The sequence below is a fragment of the Bison bison genome, unplaced genomic scaffold, assembly GCF_000754665.1.
Source record: "Bison bison bison isolate TAMUID 2011002044 unplaced genomic scaffold, Bison_UMD1.0 scf7180017864053, whole genome shotgun sequence".
Taxonomy (NCBI): domain Eukaryota; kingdom Metazoa; phylum Chordata; class Mammalia; order Artiodactyla; family Bovidae; genus Bison; species Bison bison.
In genome coordinates this window covers 4,485,168-4,504,127 of record NW_011494625.1, presented here as the reverse complement: position 1 = coordinate 4,504,127, position 18,960 = coordinate 4,485,168, and the positions used below count along the sequence as shown (strand labels likewise).

The 18,960-nt window shown below is 46.9% G+C and overlaps 1 protein-coding gene across 1 annotated transcript in view; it reads right to left on the bottom strand.

Moving 5' to 3' along the window:
• Positions 1-18,960, bottom strand: part of LOC104985613 (N-acetyllactosaminide beta-1,6-N-acetylglucosaminyl-transferase) — a 120,870-nt gene that overhangs the window by 98,331 nt on the left and 3,579 nt on the right. Inside the window, exon 2 of the mRNA XM_010835853.1 lies at positions 4,997-6,466. Coding sequence (XP_010834155.1) covers positions 4,997-5,915 — 919 coding nt within the window. The 5' untranslated portion in view covers positions 5,916-6,466. The remainder of the gene's footprint in view (positions 1-4,996; positions 6,467-18,960) is intronic.

The window sequence follows — 18,960 nt, the reverse complement described above, 5'->3', positions numbered from 1 at the left end:
GGCTGTACTAGCTCTTGGTCATGTGGGTAGTTGAGGCAGGTGGGGGCTACTCTCTAGTTGCGGTGCTCAGGGTTCTCCTGTTGCAGAGCACAGGCTTAGGTGGGTGGGCTTCGGTAGTTGCACGGTGTGGGCTCAATAGCTGTGGCGCATGGGTTTAGTCACCTTGGCACGTGGAATCTTCCCAGACCGGGGATTGAACCCGTGTCCCCCACATGGGCAGGCAGAACTCAACCAGGAAAATCCCAGGAAGGAAATGGCAACCAGGCAAATCCCAGGTCAAAACTGATACCCCAAATTCTAAGTTGGAGGCACCGACTGAGTAGGTTAGAATTCTGGAGAAGTCGTCGGCCAGGGCAGACTTGTGGCTCAGTTACTCAATAAATGGCTGGGTGAGAGTCCCTTGGACTGCAAGGAGGTCCAACCAGTCCATCCTAAAGGAGATCAGCCCTGGGTGTTCAGTGGAAGGACTGATGCTAAAGCTGAAACTCCAATATTTTGGCCACCTCATGCGAAGAGTTGATTCATTGGAAAAGACCCTGATGCTGGGAGGGATTGGGGGCAGGAGGAGAAGGAGACGACAGAGGATGAGATGGCTGGATGGCATCACAGACTCAATGGACATGAGTTTGAGTGAGCTCCAAGAGTTGGTGATGGACAGGGAGGCCTGGCGTGCTGCGATTCATGGGGTTGCAAAGAGTCAGACACGACTGAGCGACTGAACTGAACTGAACTGTATGATGAAGTCCTAGAATTCAACCCATACTTGCTTATTTCTACACAACGTTCACTCTTACAAATTCCCACTCCAGTCATAAACTCATTTTCATCCTAAGAAAACTGCACTGAAAGTTTAATCTCCACAGTTGACTATAGAAAGGAAACAGAGAGAAGAGCCCTGTTTGTACAGCTGCGGTTATTCCACACACCAGAACCCAAAGCACTTTTCACACATTCCTTTCATTTTGACAGCACCTCTGTGCCCAAGTGAGAAACCAGGGATACCGAGTGGAAACTTTGTCCGAGTCCACAGAGGTCACAGAGAAAGAGCAACCTGGGTTAAAATGGTTTTAACGTCACATTTTGTTTTTCTTTTCCAGCTCTGTCTCTGGCCAGACTGTCTTCTCTGTCTGTCTTCTTTCTCTTTTCTCTCCCTCCTCTTTCTCTCTTTGTCTATACGTTTACTATACTAAACTCTGTACTCTGCTTTACCTTCATCTCTGTGGGGGTTTGGTTTTTTTATTAGCCACAGGAAATAGTCTGAAGCACCAGGACTTAAAATAGCCCCGCATGTGGTTGAGAAAGAGTGGTGAGAAACAGCCTGGATTGTAGGCAGGAAGGTCTCCAGTTGAGTCAAAGCCACTCTTGACAGCCCAGCGCATCTGAGAAAGCCATTTGATCTCACACTGCCCTGCTTCCTCCAGAGTAAATTTGAGAAAACAACCCCTGCTCTCACTCAGGGACCTCTAAGGCTGGCTTCCTCTCAAGCAAATCACCCATGCCTCTGAGTCTGGGTTTTTTCCGACATCAACATCCGGGTACAGCTGGAAGATTCCAGAAGTAACGTACAGAAAGCATCCAGCCAGAGAGTGGCCAGAGACGTCAGAGCAAATTTCAGACTTTCAGGGAAAGCCATTGGGAAGAAAAGAGTGAGAGGAGGAGGTGGGGAAGGTTGCAGTTTTTTGACACAAAATCCCTGGAAATAGAATAGCAGGGAAATGTAAGAAAAAGCTGGCTCTTTTCTTTTTCTCTTTGGCCACACCAGGCAGGGTGCAGGATCTTCCCTGACCCAGGGATGGAACCCACATCCCCTGCAATGGAAGCTCGGAGTCTTAACTACTGGGCTGCCAGGAAAGCCCAAAGCTGGTTCTTGTCAAAACAGTCCATTACATATCATTGGTATAATGCAAAGCTGAGGCCAAGAGCTGACAGATGAAGAGCAGCTCAGGGTTGCGTGCTAAGTTGCTCAGTCGAGTCCAGCTCTTTGCAGCCCTATGAGCCCACTGTAGCCCACCAGGCTCCTCTGTCCATGGGATTTCTGAGCAAGAATAATGGGGTGGGTTGCCATTTCATTCTCCAGGGGATCTTCCCTACCCAGGGATTGAACCCACATCTCTTACATCTCCTGCATTGGCAGGTGGGCTCTTTACCACTAGTGCCACCTGGGAAGTATCTGGTAATAACCTACAATGGAAGAGAATCTGAAAAAAGAATATATATAAGTGAATCACTTTTCCATGTACCAGAAACTAAAAGAACATGTAAATCAACTATACTTCAGTTTTAAAAAAAGAGGTGATGTTTCCAGAAAACCTCTTCCCTCAGTAGTTTTCTAGCAAATTGACCCCTTTCTATCTCTCTCCATTCCCGGGAGGATAAAGTTGCCTGGGAACACGCTAGTGCGAATCTTCTCCTTCTCTTATGATGGAGGCCGTTATTAGAGTTTACGTTGGTATTTAAACGCGGAATAACAAAAGCCGGAATGTGGAAGCTTAACGTTCTGTTTGCCTCAGTCCCAGTCCCAAAGGCCTGTCCTTCAGAGTCGCAAAGACTGAGACTTAAAATAAGCTGGAGTCTTGGAGTCTCATGTTACTGTTATCCAACACCGGCTTACCCTCCCCTACAGAGTCCTGGAAGCTTTGAATCTAACACTTCCAACTTCAGAAATGTTGTAAGATGTTGCCGTGGGGGAGATAACTGTCCTTGATAAAACTGCATCTCCCACTAGGACACTCAAAATAGGGCCCATGCCAACGTAGGAGACTCGGGTTCCATCCTTGGGTCAGGAAGATCCCCAAAGAAGGAAACGGCAACCTGCTCCAGTATTCTTGCCTAGGAAATCCCTTGGACAGGGAAGCTTGGCAGGCTACAGACCATGGGGTTACAAAGAGTCAAGACATGACTGAGTAACTAAACCAAAACTTTCCTGAGACTACCGTCCAATTTACCCATGCAGAAGTTTGCTTTTCCTAGAGAAAGAACTTCTGAATTTTCTTCACAGATTCTTTTTTTTTTAATATTTATTTTAAATTTTATTTTATTTATTTGGTTTCATTAGGTCTTAGCTGCGGCATGTAGGATCTAGTTCCCAGATCAGGGTTGGCACCCGGACCCCTAAAACTCCAGGAAGTGTGGGGTCTTAGCCACTAGAGCACCAGGGAGTCCTCTTTCCAGATTCTTTGTGCTTAAAGTTCACCCTCAAATTTAGTCCCAGGCAGGAAAGCCTATAGCCCCAGATCTGGAGTGACCTTTAACAGAGTTGGGTCTGAGTTCATTCCGGAAGCAGAAATGCTGACATCTGACAAAGCTGTATGTGAAAAGGTGTGACTTAGTTTTGACACTTCCCAGCATTAATTGCAATAGCACTTTCCATAGTGAAAAAACTGGAAACACACGCTCGACAGCTGAGGAATTGTTAAGCAAATTCTAGTACATCCATACCATGAAAAAGAATGCAATTACCCAGTGTATATGCACAGCAATTATTTCTCAATTTGTGTGATGTATAATGTTTGCTTTTTAAAATTTTCTTAGTTTTTACATACCGACTTTTCTTTATTTCTCAGATTTTCTACAATAGGATTGTATTCTATAATAAGAAAAAAATTTTTTAAATTATTATTTATTTATTTGGCTGCATTGGGTCTTAGTCGCAGTGTACTGGCTCAGTAGTTGCGGGGTGTGCACTTAGTCGCCCCTTGGCACGTGGGATCTGAGTTCCCCAATCAGGAATCGAACCTGCATCCCCTGCTTTGGAAAGAAGATTCCCAACCACTGGACCACCAAGGAAGTCCGAAGAAAAGAATTATTTTAATATTCTGCTCATCAGTAACTAGTACAGGGTTTTCAGATTCTACACAAAGGGTGAGTTCTTGACTCCTGCAAGCCTAGAGCACAGAGCACAGAGGATGGCAGGTTTCCATTCACCAAAGTGAGGCCGCCACGTGGCCAGGCGCAAGTGTGGTCTACGGTTCATTTGTCTGACAGTCCGGAATTCTGGAAAGTTCTGGTCAGTTAAAAAAATTTGATTTGGAAAAGCTGAATTATTTCATATTGTTCTTATAGAAATGTTGTTGACATTTTTCAGACCTCAAACTTTTCCAGCTTGAGCAATTCAAATTCGCGTAAAATGAAACCATGATGAATAACCCACATGGCAAATAACTGGAAGAATCCGCCTGCAATGCAGGAGACCCTGTTTCAGTTCCTGGGTCGGGAAGATCTGCTGGAGAAGGGACAGGCTACCACTCCAGTATTCTTGGGCTTCCCTTGTGGCTCAGCTGGTAAAGAATCTGCATGCAATGTGGGAGACCTGGGTTTGATCCCTGGGTTGGGAAGATCCCCTGGAGTAGGGAAAGGCTACCCACTCCAGTATTCTGGCCTGGAGAACTCCATGGACCATTCAGCCCAGGGGATTGCAAAGAGTCGGACGTGATTGAGAGATTTTCACAGAAAACATACTATAATTGATTAAAAAAAACCAGTTTCACTTGTCATATCAAAGACTTAATGACCATGTCAAAATTTGATAGGCAGGCACCTTCTCTAAGCAAACAGTATATTTATTGATATGTAAGATGATTAACTTCTGTTATATGAATTCCATTGCACCAGACACACGAAAATTTACAGGGTGTCCATAAAGCTGGAAACACAGGTGAATATGCATGTGTGCATAGTCACTTCAGTTGTGTCCAGCTCTTTGCGACCCTATGGACTGTAGCCCACCAGGCTCCTCTGTCCATGGGATTTTCCAGGCAAGAATACTGGAGTGGATTCTCATACCCTCCTCCAGGGGATCTTCCTGACCCAGGGATCGAACCTGCGTCTCCTGCATTGCAGGCGAGAATTCTTTACCGTGGAGCCACCAGGGAAGCCCAAAGGTGAGTATACGTAATACAATTAAGGACAGTTTCAAAGTGTAAAATACTTGCACACATACACACGCACATACACGCACAATGCTTCCAGACTTTATGTAGAATCAAGTCCCACATACCTGGAATCCTGTTCAGTGTCACCCAGAAATGCTCATCAGGAGAGTACGTGTCCCTCGACCACTCAAGTAAGTCAAGAGCCCTCTGGTCTCGGAGAACAAAATTAACAAATTCTCTTGTAAGCGCTACGTAGGTGGAACCGAAGTAAATGGTGAGATTATGGGGAGGAGGCGTTTTTCTTATCCAAGTCCACAGCATAAAGGAAAACAAACTGTATCTCTGCTCCAAGTGCCTATATTTAGTCCTTCTGATAATGTGAGGAGGAGGCAGCACCCCGGGGGTGATGTTTTTCCCTTTAAATCCTTTGAGATGCTGGATGATCTCCCGGTTGGTTTTCAGGGGGAAATCTTGCCCGCAAGTGTTGATGGTGTATTTCCACGGGACCTCCGAGTCTATGAGGTCTTGCAGGCAGTTCAGGTCAGCCTGGAGCCTGGAAATTCCTGCGTAGACCACAGACTCCATCTTGGAAGCCAGGAAGGCATTTGGGAAGCAGCTCAGTAATTGCTCCACTGCATCTTTAAATTCAGCTCTCGCTTTCTCATCCACATGAACACAGTAGACATTCTGAGGCATGTAGACAGCCCTGAAGAGCCTCTGGAATGTATCCAAGTCTTTGTGGATGACCATGACATATGCCAGAGGGAACTCAGCTTCTTCTTTGGACAGAGGTTTCGTTATGTAGTGATTCTGGGTCAGGTATTGTTGGCAAGTTATGTCTTTCAGTGGCGTCATTGGTATATTTCCACCCAAGATTTTCTTTCCTGCTTCAACCATGTCACAGGCCTCTGCAAGCACCGAAGAGTTTGCAATTTTCCCCACTAGCAGATGTTTCGGCAGGTTGAAATTGTTGATATACAGGAACGAAAGAGTTATAGAAATGGCCATAAATCCCACAACAAACTTGAACATCTTCAGCGTCATGCTTCCCACCACCTCTCCTGTGCTCGTCACTCTGTATCGTTACAAAGTCAGCCGCAGCTTCATCCTCTGACTGTTGGAGAATCAACTCCTTCTTCTTATTTTGAGCAAGAAGATAAATACTGCCTCTCACTTAAGGGTCAAGGGGTCAACCCCAAGCTTGACATTCTTCTTTTACAACGAAGGGACTGAGTGGATCCAAGAACATGAGGCACTGGGGCCAGTGGAGCAAGAACTGCGTGGTGGTGTTGCCTTGGTCCAGCTCAACCTCAAGTTAAGACTCTGTCACGGCTGCCAACTCAGGGTGTTCTGGGAGGGCAGGGAGGAGGAAGTTGAATGTGGGTCCTTCTTACAGCCCTTTTACCCCCGCCAGAGGGACACCTCATCACCGTGACTGATGTCATCTTTAAGCTCAGGGGACAGCTTATGTCTTCGGTTTGGGGACCATCTCACTTTTCATGAGTCACTTTTCATGAGCCGGGGTCACCACCGGCACTTACTGATACTAATCTTGACGGCACCCAGAATTTCTCAACAGGAGTGTATCCCTCTACCTAAAGATAAAAATCAAGAATTCATTGAAGTGCAGGATTGGATGGAATCATGCAGATCATTCAGACCAGCTCACTCAAGTTGCAAATGCAGTGCCTTGAAAATGAACCGTCATTGATGTTTTATCACACTTTTTTTTTTTTGGCTGTAGTGAGTGGCATGTGGAATCTTTGTTCCCTGGCCAAGGATAGAACCCCGGGCCCCCTACGGTGGAAGCATGTAGTCTTAACCACTGGACTGCTAGGGAAGTCCCTCTATCACACGCTTGACTCCACTTTCTCACTGATGGTCTGGGAGGTGAGCATGGGCATTATACCCACAGGAGACTGAAGCACACTTGCCTGACTCTAGCAAGGTTTCGACTCTAGCAGAGTGGAGAACATTCTACCTGGAACGTTCTCTTCCCACACGTTCCTTGATGAGACCCTCCTGTCCACCAGGGCCTTAGGTGGCACCTTCCCTGCCCCCCACGTTCAGGTTAGGAGCCCTTCCCGCTCCACTAGGGCCCGGCGCCCCACTCTCGTCTGTTTGCCCCGCCACCAGCCCATGGAAGGTGACTTCTGTCTACTGGTCACAGTGTTTTTGGCACCTAGTTGATAGTAGACATGCATCATAAAATTAAGTCTGGTCGCTCTTCTTCCCTCTACACCAGGGGTGGGCAAAGCTACAATGGGCATCCTGGCGGGGTGGGGGGCAATCCACCTGTCATTTTTTTTTTTTTGGCCGCATAGCATGTGGAATCTTAGGTCCCCGACCAGGGATCGAACCCGTGCCACCCACATTGAAAGGGCAGAAGGGCAGAGTCTTCATTTTTGAAAGCACGGAGTCTTAACCACTGGACTGCCAGAGAAGTCCCTGCCATATGTTTTTGTACAGTTTGTGTGCATTTTAAAAAATATCCTTTACCGCTATATCTTGATTTACTGATTTTAGACACTGTATACTGACTTTCTTCCATGGTAGATGAGAACTCAGTTCTTCCACGCCGTGCACGCATGCTAAGCCGCTTTAGTCGTGTTCAACTCTTTGGGATCCTGGGGACTGTAGCCCACCAGGCTCCTCTGTCCAAGGGATTCTCCAGGCAAGAATCCTGGAGTGGGCTGCCATGCCCTCCACTGTATGCAGTTTTGAATGGCTGAAAGAAAATTGGAAGAAAGAAAAAACATTTCATGGCACGTGAGATTCAAATTTCAGTGTCCATGAATACAAGGCCATCGGACCATAGCCATTTGTTTACAGACTGTAAACACAGAATCCACTAAATGGATTGTTCTGTTGGTCTTTTCTGCACACAGTCACTTGGAGAGTCTCACCTGAGACTCGAGTGCACTGGAAATTCAGAGAACGACACTTTGCCTGACTCCAGCGTGACTCTAACTTTGGCAAAATGTGGTGCTGCCACTCAGAGGCCGTGTGGCACATTGCTCGGCCTGGTGGACTATCTCTTGCTTGACAGGAGGGAGAATTCTTGCCATTACAGCGTTTTATTCCCCACTAGACTGGGGGCAACTCAGAAGGAAGAACCTGTCTTTGAAGACATTAGAAGTGCTCAACGTGGTGTTTGAGCATTGCTGAAAAAACCTGCCAGATCTCAAAATCCCAACCCCACCACAGTCTCCACAAGGACATTTACGAATGTCTCAGGAGGAAGCGAATTGTTTTGCTGATATATAGCAAATTGTTTTGCTATGCTGTTTTATAACTTCCATACATCTCATTAAGTCACTGGGGGACTTCCCTGGCAGTCTAGTTGTTGCTTCCACTGCAGGGGGCTCAGGTTCAAGCCCTACTCAGGGAACTAAGATCCTACATGTTGGGTCTGGGGCCAAAAAAAAAGTCATTGAAAACGAAGACATCTAACAGAGGTTTTGAAAAAATGGGACAAGAGACAAATTAGATCAGGTGGAAGAAAAAAGCAAGCAAGGTCTGGAACCCAGGGTACTCTTGGTAATTCTTTGGAATGTTCTGGCAGCAACTGCTAAGGAGCCTGGAGAGCATATGAAGGCAGTGAGATGCATCGCTTCTATTATTCATTGCAGAATTAGATATGTCTTAAGAATAAAAAATTTCCCAATGTCCTAGGCACACACATCAAAAATCAAGTCTTTTTATTTTAGTGCTTCTCTTGTAATTTAGAGTTTTCCCTGGTGGTTCAGATGGTAAAGAATCCACCTGCAATCCAGGAGACCCAAGTTCAATCCCTGGGTCGGGAAGATTTTCTGGAGAAGGAATGTGAGTCCCAGTCTAGTCGGTGAGGGTCTTAGGAATCACGTGGCGGTCAGGGTTAGAAACCCACCCAAAGAAGTTCCGTTGTATGAGATGACTTGTCTGAGGCCCCCCGACTGATGGCAGCCTGGGTTGGAATTCAAGTCCTATCCAACTGGCCCCAGAGCTGGACTTCTTTGCAGGCATGGAGCCCCCGTCCTGTCTCCATATCCAGCTCATCTGTTTCAGAACAGAATCAAGAAGGCAGAGCACTGGGCTTCCCTGGTGGTCCAGTGGATAAGAGTCTGCCTGCCGATGCAGGGGACACCAGTTCGATCCCTGGTCCAGAAAAGTTCCACAGGCCATGGAGCGACTAAGCCCGGGTACTCTGCTATAGCTACTGAGCCTGTGCTTCAGAGCCCATGTTCCACAGCAAGAGAAGCCCCTGCAATGAGAAGCCGAGCACCACACACCTAGGGAGTAGCTTCCACTCTACATCCAGAGAAACCCCAAGCGCAGCCGAAAGTAACTTAATAAATACATAAAATTATCATTTTAAAAAAGGAAGGCAGAGCATCATCTTGTTAGACTTCAGCTGGGAACGTTCAAGTCTGGTGACTCAGGCTTTTTTTTTTTTTTTTGTAGCTCTGCACATGTGGGCCAAGGACCACAAATACTGATTTGGGGATTACAAATTTTAGAAAGTAGACAAATGTGCAAATTTAGAACCGGTGAATAATGAGGGGTACACTCAGAGGTGTAGGGGGTGCAGCCTGACTTTCAGACCATCTCAGCATGGCTACTGGGGCATCTGGTCCTGCAGCCACATCGGCAGCACGAGCCCCGAGTCACTAAGGTGCCAGCTGGCTTAAGTTTAACACTCTGTTAGGGGAGCTTAAACATTGACAGCTTTAACCTCCCGCTAAGTGGAAAACTGACCCCAGGTCCTCTGTGTCCATAAAGAGAATAAGCGTCAGTGTTCTTTCATGAATTGCGGCATCCACTGATCCTCTGATGTGATAACATTCTAGAGCATTTGGGACAAGGTGCACGCGTGCACACACGATTCTGTTACAGGGTTGCTTTCCTGGTAAGAAGAGCAGAGTTCTGGTTCTTGCACTTACTGTGTAAACTTGAGCAAGACTGGGAATCAGAGGAGCCTAGCTGAGAGAGAGAGAGAGACAAATAGACACACACACAGGCATGCATGCACTTTATAGGTTTGTGTGTGTGTGGGCTCAGTCGTATCCGACTCTTTGCTACCCCATGGACGTAGGCCACCAGGCTCCTCTGTCCATAGGATTTCCCAGGCAAGAAACTGGAGCAGGTTGCTGTTTGCTCCTCCAGGGGATCTTCCTGACCCAGGGATCAAACCCGTGTCTCCTGCGTCTCCTGCATCGCAGGCGGACTCTACCACTGAGTCACCTAGGAGTTACTTCTTGGCAAACTCCTTCCTTCATCTTCCCTTCCTGGGTTAACCTGCTCCCTAGGCATTAGTGGTTCAGTCTCAGAATTTTCCAGAACCCCACATGTCTTCAGTAAAATCCCAGCCACCGAGACTAGCTATGCAGTAAAACAAACAAACAAAAACCCCATCATTCATCAACATGGAGATGAGCTGGTCTGGGGTAGCCGTGGAGCCACCGTCATGGTCTCAGTCTTAATGTAGAATGCGATCCAGATGAGCAATTATAATTAGCTAACTAAACAGATTTCCTATCGGTCTGGATTGATCATTAAGGCAGATGTTCTCATGAATCCAGGAGCATTCAGACCCTGGTCCCCTACCTTTGTGTGGATATAGATGGGACCTCTGACCGCTGGTTTCCGAGAGCCCCGAGAGTGCAGGGAGGGGTACTCCCCTGAAGCATGCATGTGCCCCCAGCATCCATTCTCCACAACCTATGACGGTCTCCTTATATCTCAAAAGCAGTTACAGGGCAGAATGCTTGGACAAGTTCAATCCTGCCCCAGTTCTAACCTTGCTTTGAGAAAAATGTGGTCATTTACATTTCTCCCCCTTAAAATTCCTGAGAAACTGTCTTCCACCCTCGAGTCTGGGCACCCCCATGAATCCTGGCTCACCCTCTCTCCTCGGATCAAAATGAGTAACTTGGGAAAGAATTGTCCCTAAGGGCACTTAAAGGCTCATTAGACCTATTCTCAGCTGTTTTTGATTCTGGAAGAATTTATTTTCCATATGTGTCAGGAGCCCTGCTGACATCTGTGATGACACAGGGGGCTGAGCCTGACTCTGAACTTGGGGCTTCTGCTACGCTTTCCCCCTCCACCCCGGGCAACTCCACTGAGCCTCCCATGGGCTGGAAAGCTTGGGAGTGGCCAAGCTGACCGCCGTGTGGAAAAACCGGGTCATCAGAGGACAGTGGCCATTCCAGCAAAGAGGGCAAGAAGGTGGGGTCAAGAGTTAGTTTCCCTCACAGGCCAGTGGGTGCCTGGCAGGAAAGGGGCGAACGCATCACAGCTGCCCAAATCCCCGTGACAATGGGAGGAGACCGTTCTGATTCGAACTCCATCAGTACAAACCTCCAACAGTTTATTTCATCTGGGTCCTGCTTTGAGAGCCTTCTTGAAAGGAAAATAATGGTCAAGTCTCTCCCTGGAGGGTGAATCGGTGGGAGAATCAGGAAGCCTTTCCACTTTGCTTTGGTGACAATGGGGAGGTGATGCATGAACAGCGTGTACATGTCACAGGGCTGATTTGTGCTACTTATTTGAATTCGTGTCCAGAAGAGCCATTCTCACCGCTAGCTAAAGTCAGTGCCCAGCTGCTGTGGTCCTTGAAAGCTCGTGGCCCGAGATGGTTGTCCTGGCTTCTCATTACCCCTCTGGCTGGACTTGTTCAGAGCTGGGCAGCAAGGAACAGACAGATCCGGGTTTAAATCCCATCCCCGGCCCTCATCAGCTGTGTTCTTTGGGATATATTGTTAAAATCTTTCAGTTCAGTTCAGTTTAGTCACTCAGTCGTGTCCGACTCTTTGCGACCTCATGAATCGCAGCACGCCAGGCCTCCCTGTCTATCACCAACTCCCGGAGTTTACTGAAACTCATGTCCATTGAGTCGATGATGCTATCCAGCCATCTCATCCTCTGTCATCCCCTTTTCCTCCTGCCCCCAATCCTTCCTAGCATGAGGGTCTTTTCCAATGAGTCAACACTTTGCAAGAGGTGGCCAAAATATTGGAGTTTCAGCTTCAACATCAGTCCTTCCAATGAACACCCAGGTCTGATCTCCTTTAGGATGGGCTGGTTGGATCTCCTTGCAGTCCAAGGGACTCTCAAGAGTCTTCTCCAACACCACAGTTCAAAAGCATCAGTTCTTTGGTGCTCAGCTTTCTTCACAGTCCAACTCTCACATCCATACAGGATGGATCTTAAAATCTTTAGTTTTCATTTACTCTGTGTATCAGTCAGGGTTCTCCCAAGAAACAGAGCCTATATGGTCTCTCTTCTCTGTCTCTCTCGATAGATCAATATCAAGAGAGACTGACTTATTTTATGGAATTTTTTGCTACCGTGATTTTGGAGGCTGGCAACTCTGCAATCTGTAGGTTAGACTGTCGGGTGAAGATCCTGGTGAGAGTTGATATGAAATTCAGGTAAAAGTTGAATAGGAGTCTTAAGTTTGAATTCCTACCAACAGGTAGGAAGCTCAGCAGGGTTTCTATGCTGCTTTCTTGAGGCAGGAGTGCTTCTAGAAACTTCAGTCTTCACTTTTAGAGTCTCCAACTGATCAGATGCGGGCCACCCACAACGTGAAGGGTAATCTCTGTTAGGTAAAGTTTGATTCATTTACACCTGCGGTCAATCCCATCTACAAATCCTTTCACAGCAACATCTAAACTAGGTTTGATCGATAAATTGGGCACCAGAGCCTAGCCATGCTGATCCCAGAAATTAACCATCACGCTCTGTAAAGTGTGAGTAATGATCTTTACTTCTTCAGTGGATCCTTGTAAGACCTGAATAATTACACGGAAAGCTGCCACTGCGTCCTGCACACATGGGAGGTTGGAAAAGAGATGAACACAGTTATTGTCCTCATCTTTAATTTGAACAATTTTAAGTAAGAAGTTAGCCTAAGGTAGTAAAACTGTATGACCTTTCAGACAATTCTGGTGAAAGTTCCAACTCTACCTGAAGGCAATGTGGCCTTGGGCAAGACATTCTTTCCCCTAGGAACGTCGGTCTTTTCTCCTAGAAAATAGAGGTTAAATGGCCATCTTGCAAGACTGCTGGAAGTTGGAAGAATGCAAGTGAATGGCCTGGGACACAGTGCCTGCCACACAGCTGTCAACATGCTTGTGATTACTGACATTATTGTCATGGCATTATTGGGTAACTATCACTCCTGGGCCAAAGTCCTTGTCAGAAGCATTTCAGGACAGTCACACGGTGAGTGGGGTTTACAAGCAGCCGTATCTGAAAAACTTATAGTAAAAAAGAAAACAGTACCATAATAGGTAGGGCTTTTCCCAGGTGGTGTTACTGGTTAAGAATCTACCTACCAATGCAGGAGATGCAAGAGATGTTGGTTCCTATCCCTGGGTTGGGATGATCCCCTGGAGTAGGAAATGGCAACCTACTCCAGAATTCCTGCCTGGAAAAGAGACAATTGTATTAATCCAGGTGTGAGATGATGGCAGCTTGGACCAAACTGGTAGTGATGGAAGTGGTAAGGAGTTGTCAATTTCTGTGTTTGTTTCACAGACAGAGATGAGAGAATTTTCCGGTGAAGAGGTTGTGGGGGTTACGTAGAGATTGGCAGTTTTGACTGGACAAAGCAAGAGAGGATTCCTTCAAAACACTGGATTGGCCAAAAAGTTCATTAGGGTTTTTCTGCAAGCTAAATATTACCCCTTGGATGTATGCGGTCAGGGGCTAACTTCCTTCTTTGGCTAGCCAAAAATAATACAGGAGATGAAGCAAGCTTGTGGACGTTGATATGGCAGGACAAACAAAACACTCTCTGCCCACATTGTGGTTTGTCAAGGGCTGTGCCTAGCAGGCAAGGAGCAGGAGCCACTGGGAGGCACTGGTATGCATGGCCCAGCATGCACACCGGCCATCTAATGGAGTGATCGTGCGCACAAGCCTTCAGAGTTCCAGACGTGGGTTAAAACTCCAGCTTTAACAGTGACTGGCTATGTCCTTAGACCAGTTCCTTAACCTTTCTGAGCCTTGGTCTTCTTCTGTGCAAAATGGGGATAAGGAACTACTTCATAGAAATTTCACGGGAGAAGGATTTCTCCAGAGGTCATTCATTTTCATTTGAAGATGATTCACTCATCTTCACTGCAAGCAACACTGATAACCGTGTCTTCAGAGTGTCTAATAGGAGATGGTACTTGCCTTCCTTTGGAATTTTCAGCTCATAACATGCCGTTTAATAGCAGAGTTAGACTTCTAGGGGGCAGCCCTTCCCCTCCTCCTCCATGGAAGGACCTAACTGCACAAGGCGGCCCTGACTCTTTTGCACTGAAGAATTTATCTAACATCCGAGTTCTGGTCTCTCTGTCTTAAAGTGAGGGTAAGACCTTATACTAAGATGTTAAGGATAAAATGCCATGATCTTTGTGAATTCCTTACAATTCCTTGCCTCCCGTACTCCACCAAAAGCTGTTGTTCTTGCTGCCAGCACAGAGCAGGAAACCAGAGAAGAGAGACCAGCAGAACCCAGCTGAGGTTTTCCCAGAAAACGATGACTTCCCGCTCTGCTTGTCAGATGTTGGAGGCTGTGAAAACTTGGAGACTGTCATCTTTCCTTTCAATCCCTTATTACATAATCCTGTTGGCTGACTCACCCTCAAGCTCCCCAGGCATGCAAAGGCCGTGGTTGAAAAACCAGTTCTAGAAAGGTGGTGGATTCAGAGGAGAAAGACCATGACTGAGTCAAGCTGACATTTCCCAAAGGCCACTATCTGGTGATTTCTAAAGCACACGAATAATTCCCTAAGTGAAAAAAGGAGTTTCTAGTACATTGCTGAATAAAATGCAAATCGTAGCACCCTCTTTGGGATGTTCTGGCAACACTGCCTAATGAAAATATGAATATATGTAAAATAGACAGCCAGTGGGAATTTGCTATATGACACAGGGAGCTGAAAGCCGGTGCTCTGTAACAACCTAGAGGGGTGGGATGGGGTGGGAGATGGGAGGTGGGAGGGGGTTTAAGAGGGAGGGGACATACATATAGCTATGACTGACTCATGTTGATGTGTGGCAGACAGCAGCACAATATTGTAAAGCAATTATCCTCCAATTAAAAATAAATTTTTAAAAATATGAATATTCTTTTGCTCTGAAATCTTTTTTATTTTTTGGCTGTACAGCTCTGCATGTGGGATCATAGTTCCCTAACCAAGAGTCAAACCCTTGTCCCCTGCCTTGGGAGGGTGGAGTCTTAACCAATGGACCATCAGGAAAGTCCTCTACCTTGAACTCTTATACTTAAGGATGTATCCTAGATCGAGCTGATTTGCTCACGAAATTTCTGACACCAAAATGTGCAGGTTTTTTCTCCCGCCAACCAAGTCTCTGGTTCTCTAGACACCAACCCGGTATCCTACAAGTAAATTCAATTCTGACACTGACTACCCAGAGCTTGTATCAGACTCCGCAGGTTGAGGGCCTCCGTCCCATCAGATCGCCCAGCATCAGATGGCAGTTTGTGAGTATCAGGTTCCCCGGTTACCTGCACTTCTGTCTGACGTGGCTACAAAGTCGGCAGGTTCCCTTCCTTCACATTGGATAATTTGCTAGGATGGCTCACAAAACTCTGGAAGACGCTCAGCTTACTATCGCCTGTTTATTATAAAGGAGACAGTGGGCAGCTGGTCAAGTGCTGCCCAGGGCAAGACCTGGGAGGGTCCCAAGCCCGGGAGCCCTTGTCCCCGTGGAGCTGGGGGCTTCCCTCTCCGGGCACAGGAAGGCGTTCCCCAGTGCAGAAGCCCCCAGAATCCCATAGTTGAGAGGCTTTTCTGGACGTTCCATCACAAAGGTATGATCGATTAAATCATCATCTGCTGATGGTTGAACTCAATCTCCAGCCCTCTAATCACTTGACTGGTTCAGGTGGCTGTCAGGCCTCATTCTGAAGCTATCTATGGATCCCCCAAGAACCAGAGATGCTCCTACCACTCTATCACTAAGGAAATCCCAAGAGTTTTAGAAGCTCTATCAGGAAGTGGGAACAAAGACCAACATGTATATATTCTATTATATCATAGACCGTTCTACGGATTTGATTATAAGTTTTTAAGTTTAGTTGCTCAGTCATGTCTGACTCTTTGCGACCCCATGGACTGTAGCCTACCAGGCTCCTCTGTCCATGGGATTTTCCAGGCAAGAGTACTGGAGTGGGTTGCCATTGCCTTCTCCAGAGGATCTTTCTGACCCAGCGATTGAACTTGGGTGTCCCACATGGTAGGCAGACACTTTACCATCTGAGCCACCAGGGAAGTCCATCGACTATAGATGACGTACATCAAACGATCAAACCTATCAAAGTATTGACATTTGGTATAGCATTCATGGGCTTCTCAGGTGGTACTAGTGGTACAGAATCCGCCTGCCAATTCAGGAGATGAAAGAGATGAAGGTTTGGTCCCTGGGTTGGGAAGATGCCCTGGAGGAGGGCATGGCAATCCAGTATTCTTGCCTGGAGAATCCCATAGACAGCCCATGAGGTTGTAAAAGAGCTGGACAGCACTTAGTGACTAAACAACAAGAACACGTTATTTGGGGGTTAATTCTAGTTAACCGGGGGAAAGTCAGTCGTGCCACCTCATCTCACAGGCTTGTGTGGAGACTGGTTTCTATTCTGTGATGTCATATGTATGGCAGGCCAGAGGAGGAGGGCCCACCTCCCTCCTACGAGGAGGACATTAGTGGGACTTAGAAGAGTTTCTATCCTTCCTAACTGTACCCCTGGCTGTGTCTGACTTTGACCTACTTTGGGGGTGCGAGCAGTCACAGTGCATCAGAGTGAGTTCCAGGTGCCCCCAGATGACTGCTGCGAGTTTGGAGAGCCATGAGATCCCCTGAGGTCAGCCCCGTGAGCTGCCCGAAGCAGACAGGAAGCTGTGCCGTGGCTGCTTCAGCCTCCGACTGTATTTCAAGTAGTCAAGAGGCCCTGAGGAGTGAGGGTGAGGAACCTTTCCCAAAGTTGGCCCTAGCCTCATCCATCATCTGTCATCCCGCCTTATTTGCTGAGTTTGCTTGACTCACTTTGCTAAAACCTCCTTATTTTTCCAGGCTAACTCTTAGCCTTTCCCTTCCTCCTGGAAGAGAATTCACTCTAATCTGCCTGTTCTGGTTAATCAGTCTTTTTCCTTTGAATGGCACGCCTCATTAAAGGTCAACTCTGCTTGTCCCAGACCACCCAGGCCAGCACCTAAGTCCCCTATGGTCTTATGAGTCTTGCTGACTAAATATAATCTACCAGGGCTGTTGTTGCATTGTGTGTTGTGGCGTGGGTTAGTTGGAATGCATATATTGAACCCCAAAATGTCAGGTCCCCCATAAGAGGGGTAGATGAGGGTGATCACGAGTAGCTGCTCCTTAGTCTGACTATGCCACGAAGCCTCGCACATCCTTTCTGGTCTCAGAGTGGGGCCTTCTGCCTGGGGCACTCTAATCCACCACATGCTGCTTATGCTATAATCTCGTTAGATGCCCATTGTTTTCCCGTATTTTCCTTAATATTGTTTTCCCGTATTTTCCTTAATAATCCACGAAAAAGGGGTGATGTGCGTTTGTGCATAACCGTGGCATGATGGACATGCTGCCATTGTATTCTGTCCACTATAACCAAGTATTTGATCATCAGGGCTTATGGTTCCCCCAAGATCAGTCTGCTAGGAGCCTTACACCACATGGTGTGAAGTCACAGAAAGAAAAAGTGTTCCCAAAACTCCCTCCCAAATTCCCGATAGTAAATAGAAGTCAAAAAAACTGAAAGCCTGAAAAATAGAGTAAAAAAAACTGGAGGCAAAACTTGACTGCCCACTAATGACTAAATGGATTATAGCAGTGCCCACTTGGTCATTAACTAGAATCCATTTTGTCATTAACCATCAGTTTGCATGACTCCCAGAGGGAGCCTGCCCAAGCTTGCAGGCTGCTGTTAGATTTCTTCAAGTTCCAAAAGCTGGGCTGGTCTTGGCAAGCACAGCTTTACCCTTCCAGGTACCAGGTACAATTGTGCTGAAAGATAATGTGGATCCCTTGTTCTGAGCCTCTTTGGAGGTCTTAATATAAAGTCGGATTCCCCTCATCGCATAACCTATTTATTCATTCCTTTGCTCTCAGCTATTATTCCTGCTCCTCTTCATTTGTGTCATTTAATTTTTACCCAGACATTTTCACCTTTGGAAGGGACATTCATTCTGGCCTGCGTACTGGGCCAGATTGCTGACAGGAGTATTAGTCCAGCCAAAGCTTCCTCCCTGGCTGCCTCCCTTTCGTACAGAGTAGGTGCAAACCAGGGGGCTGTCCCTACCACTAGGCAAGAGAACAGCACTCTCTGCCACCCGGACTTTTCTAGATGAGGCAAAGCTCAATCCACTCCACTGGATCTTTAGGAATTCTGCTACCAAGTTTGAAAGAGGTGGTTCCAGTTTCTTGCTCAAGAATTCTGCCTTCTCCTCAGCTATCCGTCTTACCCCTGATAGCATGCACGTGTCCATTTGCTCCATCCTCTCCCTCCCACACTGTGCTCACCAGTCCATCCTCTCCATTCCTTCCCTGCAAACAGGTAACCTGGAGGGATGGGATGGAAGGAGGGGAGGGAGGCTAAGGAGGGGGAGAATGAATATATAACCATGACTGATTCACATTGTTCTATGGCAGAAACTAGAACTTCCCTGGAGCTCATACGGTAAAGAATCTGCTTGCAACACAGGAGACCTGGGTTTGATCCCTGCATTGGGAAGATCCTCTAGAGAAGGCAATGGTAACCCACTCTAGTATTCTTGCCCGGAGAATCCCATGGACAGAGGAGCCTGGTGGGCTACAGTCCATGGGCTGGCAAAGAGTCAGACACGACTGAGTGATGAAGTACACACGTGGCAGAAACCAACACAACATAGTAAAAACTTTTAAACAAACATTTAAATTTTAGAAATGGAAAAAAAAAGAAGAAAGAATCATGCCTGCTTCCGGCAGCTGCATCCCTAGTCTTGGGACCACTGCGTCAGGTTAGGAAAAAGGAAAGTGATAGAGCTGCACCAGCATCCTCCTCCCCACTCTCTCCTCCTCCCCCCTCCCCCAC